The 8,074-nt window shown below is 36.4% G+C and overlaps 1 protein-coding gene across 1 annotated transcript; it reads left to right on the plus strand.

The window, feature by feature from the left end:
• The first annotated feature begins 4,346 nt into the window (after positions 1-4,346).
• Positions 4,347-6,041, plus strand: LOC21389029 (40S ribosomal protein S2-4). The gene is made up of 2 exons (XM_010095934.2): positions 4,347-5,103; positions 5,693-6,041. The coding sequence occupies exons 1-2, from the start codon at positions 4,441-4,443 to the stop codon at positions 5,852-5,854; spliced, it is 825 nt and encodes a 274-aa protein (XP_010094236.1). The 5' UTR covers positions 4,347-4,440; the 3' UTR covers positions 5,855-6,041.
• The last annotated feature ends 2,033 nt before the right edge of the window (positions 6,042-8,074 follow it).

Consider the following 8,074-nt stretch of genomic DNA (forward strand, 5'->3'; position numbering starts at 1 on the left):
ATATATATATATGGTCTCCACTCTCCAGCATATATAGGGCATTATAAACTCATAATTTTATACTTTCTTGATATATTATATATTAGTTGAAACACATAGAGGGCAGTTTTGTACGTTCAATCCGCGTGTTAAATTTATCTTTCCTTCCATTGTTTCATTCTAACAAACATATATTATTAATATTAATTAAAAAACATAATGTTAATATTAATTAATTGTGTATATATATTAACAAATAAAATCTCTATTACTTAATAACTCAAATCAATCTCTATTACGATCACGTGGATGGACGGAAGGTGGGGATAAAACGAAGTTCGACTCTTTTTTTATTGATGATAAATACAAAAAAGCTTCTTTTTAGGCACTTTTTTTTTCATCATATAATTCAATTTTTAGCCATGTTCTCCTAATCGTAACTTTTTTTTTTCCTTTTTCTTTTTACTCTCAAGTAAATAAAGAGAAGGGTAATTTTTAAAAATACCCCTTGAAATGGAATTCTTTTTTATTTTTACCCCTTAATATTAGACTAGAATTAATCAAGAAGTTTTTTAAAAATAGTACGTAAGTCAGGTATTTAAAAAGATAGAATATGTAATTTTTTGAGAGAAAAAAATAATCGTCTATGTTTTTGTTTTTATAAAGGTTTTATTTGAGGCTTTTTCTATACAAACTATGTTTTATTTGAGGCTTTTTCTCACAGTTTGTATGGCGTTTCTGACCTATAATCATATTCTTATTTATAATCATAGTATCATTGTAATTTTAAGTAGTACAAGGGTGGCGAGTATAATTCATTATGTCTCTTTCGTATTCAAAAGTTATTTTCTTATTCAAAAGTTATTCATTAGTCTCTTGTTTTAACTTTTGTTCTATCGTTAATATCTTGTGTTATCAGTTTCGAAAGTTAATCAATTTAGAGTTTCAAAAATCTAGCATCCAATCTTTGTTGTCAATTTCTAAGTGTTTTTATGTTGTTGCGATAATATTCGACCAGGACTTTCGCTACCTTAAAAGGATACTGTTGCGGATTCAACAAAAAGCACAACACTCTTACTTCTGATCTAGGTCGCCGCAGACAACCGGTTTGATATTCCTCTAACAATCTAGTAGATTACTGGTGATAATACGGTAGATTACTTGACAAAAAAAAAAAAAACAACTTCTACAGAACACATTTTGTTAATCTTTAACCGGTCCTCTAAAGCATTAATACAGTACGGCCATTATCCTCTATTCAAGTGACAAAAATCCTTAACAAGTATCAATCCTAATACACTAATTTATCATTAAAGATTCCCCTTACAAATTTACACATATTTTTCAGAAGTACTACTTTTGACATTAGAAGAAGAAGAAGAAGAAGAAGAAGAAGAAGAAGAAGAAGAAGAAGAAAAGAAACATCAATATTAGTGCATAAAAACTTCATAACACCCAACCCAACTATATATGTATCAATCCCAGAAATAACGAAATTCTGATAGAAATCAATACAAAAACAACACACGTGGTACGCACTAGCTGCTAGCAGAGTTTTTTTTTTTTTTTTTTTTTTTTTTTTAACGTACCAAAAAATTTTTTAAAAAAAAAAAAAAGGCCAAAATTCTGCGACAAACCGGGCAAAAGAAAAAAGGAAGAAAAAAAAAAGGTAGAGATTTATTCGAGGGAAGAGTCGATTTTATGAACAGAACGAGAGAAGACAAGGAGATCATGAGGGTGTTGTGCTAATCGTTCCCCATCTTGATCGTCATCGTGATGATCATGATGATCGTGATCATCATCATTTTCTTTTTGGTGGTGCGTTGGGCCCTCCGATGGTGATATTATCGCTTCTCTTATCAATTCCTTGTTGACCCCTTCATTGTGTCTTCTGCTTTCGTTTTCACCAAAATCCTTCTTCTCCTCCCCCTTCTCCGCCAATATCCCTTCTCTTGCCTCCATTATTATTACGTATTTGCTATACTTGCCAGCTTATAATTCCTTTGGATCTAACACCAAAAATCCCCTTTTTTGTATTATTTTGCTTGAAAAAAGAAAAAAAAAAAAGAGGAAAAATGAAAACAACATAGATTTGAGGAAAGGTTAGTTTTATCCTAAATCCTAAAGTACCGTTTGGCCTCAGAATGAGTGGTGTTCGAGAAGGTGTACGTGTCAAGTCCTACATGCGTCTTTCCCATGCAAACCACCCATAATCTTACACGTAATTTTGGCCAGCTATTATTAAAGGATCACTTTTGTCTTTTTCTCTATTCTACTATTTTATTTATTACTTAGGTTTTCATATGAGTCATTTTTTCTTTGTTAAACAATCATTGAATTAATATTTTCTTTTAACTCTTAAGATTTCATTACAAGTCGTTGCATTTAATAATGTGATTAGTAAACATTTCCATCGTTCATGAATTAGCTAGCTCCATTTATTATATCAATATCATTCATTTTTTTTTTCGTAGAATTATGTGATGATAAGGACGTACAAAAGTTTACCTAATTAACAATACAAAGTTTACATCGTTATATTGTTTTCTAAAAGCTTACAAAACATTTTAAACAAATATATCTGGTAGTTACGTATCTGGAAGTTTTGTTTGTCTATTTTGCTTTGCAATGATTGAATATGTCTTTCTTCATATTTCTTGAAGTAACTTTTCCTCTGTATCCATGACTGATAGAATCTGCATTTTTTTTTCTCTTCCATAATAAGAATTTGGCATATTGCATTCGTTGATCTTTTTTATTACTATACTAAGAATTTGCCGGCAAAAGAGTATGATGGTCATCTAGAAGGACTAATGGGGCGCTAGTGAGAGATTATTGGGATATATATAAGTGTTATAAAAGCATATTGCAACTCTGTTATGTATGATAATAAAAACACAAAGCTACGTGATGTAGAACTGAGATAGACTTTAGATAGAAAAGACAGAATTGAGATCAGGAAAAAAAGAAAAAATATTGCTATCATCCATATATGTAAGGAGAGGTATTTAGCTTTGTTCTTGTTTGGCCGTAAGTGTACTACAACTCTATATATTTCAAAATATTGCTATCATCCATACTAATTGCCCATATGTTGCAACATCACAAAAGATGTGAAAACGATCTTCATGTAAGGCCATAGCACAAGCACATTAAGATTCTTAATGCCGCGTTATTCTTGGGCAATTGGAAGGTTACAATCGCTATATTAGGAGTCACTATAAGCGCGCACCAAATGATCCCATGTGAAACTTGTACAACGCTAGCAAAACTCGCACAACATCACTCGATCTTCCACCAATTTGGTTGCATAGGAAAGTGGCCTTCTCTGTGGGGCCTTACGCACTGCACAATTTTCACATGTTATGCGGTCTCGAAGAACTAAGTTTAGCGCTCAACTCTAACAGGTATACTTTGAGATAACTTTGAATGAATAAAATGAGACTTGCAGCGAAAATATTTGAATTGTAGCTCAAATCTATGAGACTTATCAAGCTAGTTAGCAAGTTGAAAAGCTATTAATTCCAATATCTTCTTCCCATGCTCAGGACGAAATTAGACCTTTTTACTGATAAGGAATGTTCTAGAACTTAATTTCTTAAAATCTTCAACTCCTAAGGGTTGAAATGATATTGGGCTTCCAAAACACAAAGGGAAGACTTTTTTGGGATTAAATTCTCCATCACTTTTATTTCCAACTTGATTAATTTGTAAACTCCTCAAGTAAGATTTATAATGCCAAGTGAAAAGATAAATGGGCCTTTGATTACCCATGACTCACTAAATTAGGACCCACATAAGTTTCTTGAACGTGGTTTGGATCCACAAAACGAGTCTAATTATCTCAAGGGATGGAATTTATTAGTCTTGACCCTTAAATGGGCATGGTAACTAAAATAGAGTAAAATTTTTGAAATATTATAATAAGAATAGCATAATGTAATATCACTATAATAATAACTATATAATTATGTTCTTATGTTAATTACTACGTTATTATCATTATCATTAATTTTTGGGTTAATCTCATAAACAGCACATGAGATTTGTCCTCCACTGTACTTTGATTTTTGATTTTTAAAATGTCTCACAATTAATTTCGATCTTTCTGTTATCTAAGTATTAAATATTTAACGGGATTTGTGTATTAGGAATTAAAATCGGAAACAATCATTCAAATCCAATTCAAATCCACATCTCCTTTGGGCTATGCTGTTAAGCTAACTACACAATTTGGGCCTAGTTGGCCCAACAAAATCACACGCAAAGTCCAGTCACGCCCCAAAAACTTCCCTCCGAACCCTAGCTAGCTCAGATATCGCCTCTCTCTCTCTGTGCCGTCTTCATATAAAAGCTCTCTTCGCTCGTTAGGGTTTTTCACTCTCTCAACCTCAGCGCAGACCACTCTCTCTCTCTTATTTCTCTCTCTTCAACCCCATCACACACAACACCAAATCCAGCATGGCGGAACGCGGCGGAGAGCGCGGAGGATTCGGGCGCGGCTTCGGAGGTCGTGGCGGACGCGGAGGCGACCGCGGCCGCGGAGGTCGCCGCCGCGGAGCAGGACGCCGTGAGGAGGAGGAGAAATGGGTCCCAGTGACGAAGCTCGGCCGTCTGGTGAAGGAAGGCAAGATCACCTCCCTCGAGCAGATCTACCTCCACTCGCTCCCCGTCAAGGAGCACCAGATCGTCGACACGCTCGTGGGCCCCAGCCTCAAGGACGAGGTCATGAAGATCATGCCGGTCCAGAAGCAGACCCGCGCCGGCCAGCGGACCCGGTTCAAGGCGTTTGTCGTCGTCGGCGACGGCAACGGCCACGTCGGCCTCGGCGTCAAATGCAGCAAGGAGGTGGCCACCGCCATCCGCGGCGCGATCATTCTGGCGAAGCTCTCGGTGATCCCCGTGAGGAGAGGCTATTGGGGTAACAAGATCGGAAAGCCTCACACCGTGCCTTGCAAGGTCACCGGAAAGTGTGGCTCCGTCACCGTCAGGATGGTTCCGGCCCCTCGTGGTGCTGGAATTGTGGCGGCTAGGGTTCCAAAGAAGGTCCTCCAGTTCGCTGGGATCGAGGATGTTTTCACTTCATCGAGGGGATCCACCAAGACGCTTGGAAACTTTGTCAAGGTTTGTTTTTTCATCATTTTTAAAATTTCATTTACTTTTTCAATTATGGGTGAAAATTTAAGTCTTTTTGGTGATTGATTAATTTCTGTAAAATTTGATGTCATTATCATAATTGGTATTATTCTTAAGTCTATGGTTTAACTTATGGGTGAAATATATTATTCTAATAGTTGTTAATGTTCATTTCTTAAAGTTTATTGAAATCTGGTTACATTTCAATAGGATTTTGCATATAGTGGAAATTCTTTTAATGTATTTTTGCACTAACTGATAGGTGGTGTTAATTTCTATATTTAGATTATAATTATGCTGCGCATAGAGTAATATTATTGTTCTTACCTGGATTACCACAATTTAAGATTTGGTGTTAATTTAAATAGGTAGGTAAAGTATTATACAGAATTAAGGATTTAGAACCAGTGTTAGATGGGCACTTTTATAATGGGGTTTGTGCTTACTTTTGGTGGAAAATGAATTCAGATAGACTCATTTAGATGAACTGTAAGTAGATTTGGATTTGTATTGTAGTGATTAGAATATTGGTTTGTATGTGGTGTGATTTGCTTTGTTCTTAATCCACTTTTTGCAGGCAACATTTGACTGTCTATTGAAGACGTATGGTTTCCTCACACCGGAGTTTTGGAGGGAGACTCGTTTCACCAAATCCCCATTCCAAGAGCACACCGACCTCTTGGCGAAGCCGACCGGTAAACTTCACCTGGAGGCTCCCCCAGAGAGGGTTGACGCTTAAGAGCTGCTTCTTGAGATTCAGTTTGAGCAAGTTTTTTTAAGAGGATATGTTTTGTTAGGCACTTGTTCTGGTTATAAGATGTTTTTTCATTTCTGTCATGAAAGATAGTTGTCATTTTAGTCTTTTTGTCACCGACTGTTAATTAAGATTTTGAATGAACTACTCTAAATTTTGGTTTGGATTGATATTGCAAGATTTATGCCATGAGTTTTCATTTACTTTCTACCATATTGGCGATTGAACTTTTGGTTTTGGGATTCAACTGTTGGCTTGGATTGAAATTATGGTTTGGATTGATATTTGCAAGATAGCTGTCATTTTCCTGAAAGCAGAGGCGAGTGATTTGTAGAGCTTAGCAAGCCACCAACAGAGATTTGTTTTTTCGCATATCTATAATACATCAGTGTATCTAGGGCTAGTATTGGGAAAACAAGCACAACCGAAGACCTTTAGCGCATAGTATAATCAGGTTTAGAGTGAAATAAGGTTTCAAGAGGAGAATTTCCAATGTAAAACTGTGTTAGGAAGATGATTATAGAGAAAGACAGCAGCTCGAAAAGCCTCATTCCAATATTTTAGTGGCGTAGAGGCCTGTGCTAAAAGAGTAAGACCATTTTCAACTATATGACCATGTTTCCTTTCTATTACACCATTGTGCTCATGAGTACCGAGGACGAGGATGTCTATGAAGGACTCCATGAGACTCAAGAAGACTAGTGAAAAAGGCCTATACTCACCACCCAATCAGATTGCAAGATTTTAAGCTTGTGGCCCAACTGTAATTCAACTTGTGTCTTGAAATTAACAAAGGTCTGTAATGCATCGGATTTTTGCCTAAGCAAATACATCCAAGTAAAACGAGTACAAGCATCCACAAAACTGATGTAATATCTATAGCCACTTGAAGATAAAACAGGATAAGGGCCCCCAGGTCAGAATGAACTAAGCATAAGGGCTCTGTATAGACAAGTGTGAGATGAAGAGAAAGGAAATTTGTGTGTTTTTCCCAAGCAACTAGATGAGCAGAAAAGTTGAGAAGTTTTATTGATTGTAGCCTAATCTATTGTGCCATAGACTATATAAATGATCACGAGAAGAAACAGTAAGTACGCTAACATCCTTATTGAGAGGAACAAAAATAGACTGAGTAGTACACACGTGGACTGGAGAAACTGTCGAGAGAGACTGTGGCTTGAAAGAAGCTTTGACTAGCTGATGCTTGGGAAGGTCAATTTGAGAGGACTCAAAAACATAAAGACCATTTTTAAGCTGCCTCTCCAGTAGAATTGTATTGGAATTCTGTGCCTTCACAAAACAGAAAATAAACATTGCTAAATTTTTAAACCCATACAATTACCAGCATGAACTTGCTCTGGTCCAAAATCCTCAAGACTTGTGAGTTAGATTGTCTGAATTAGCAGTAACATGGTTGGACGCTGTTGAGTCAGGGATACCAATTTGGATGTGTAGTGACTTTAGGAGTTGCAGGAAGTGCCTGCACTTGACCTCCACCATGAGAGAGAGAATGGCGGCTAGAAGCACTACTTTGGTTATGAAAATGAGCTATAGTAACAATCCTGTTGTTCCCAGAGACCGAACTCAGGATTAACACTACTAAGGTCTTCATCTTCAATTGAAAGAAATTTTAATGGCGGCGGCTTTGTTCCGAAAATGAAATGCTGCATGTTGTGCCCTCGAATCGTCGAAAGAACCAATTTCCACCACAAAAGAAAGTTGCCGTTGTCGAGACGAATCGAAAGAGAGTGATTGAAGACAATTGGAGCGGCGCGTGGAGAAGAAGATGATGATGAAGCATCGGCCATGGCTGAATTGGGCCAAGCTTCAATAACTTGTTTGTTTCACTTTGATACCATATCAAGACACAAAGAAAAGTCTAGAAAGAGAAAGAAGCTTTTTTCTTGAAGAATCGAGTCCGTTGCTATTCCAATTAAATATGCTCAATTGAGCTTAAATACTAAGCTGTTTGATAACAGAAGCCGTAACTAATTATTTGTACATTAATACTTCATACCAGTCTAACTAATTACGAAACTAAATGCCTAAGTCATAACATACACAGCTCAATTTGATTAATTTCTGCCCTTATGTAAGAGGTTTACTTGGCTCACTAGTAATTTGATGAAGTGAGACTTGGTTTAGGCATTATGATTTTTCTTTTGGTTTCGCAGGTTTGAAGATAATTGCTAGCATATATATATA

The sequence above is a fragment of the Morus notabilis genome, unplaced genomic scaffold (assembly GCF_000414095.1).
Source record: "Morus notabilis unplaced genomic scaffold, ASM41409v2 Scaffold475, whole genome shotgun sequence".
NCBI classification, from domain to species: Eukaryota; Viridiplantae; Streptophyta; class Magnoliopsida; order Rosales; family Moraceae; genus Morus; species Morus notabilis.

Excerpts from the sequence above, each read along its gene's own strand:
- LOC21389029 (XM_010095934.2), top strand. The coding sequence starts at position 4,441 with ATGGCGGAACGCGGCGGAGAGCGCGGAGGATTCGGGCGCGGCTTCGGA. Across the intron at positions 5,104-5,692 it reads CGCTTGGAAACTTTGTCAAG|GCAACATTTGACTGTCTATT; the intron begins GTTTGTTTTTTC and ends CACTTTTTGCAG.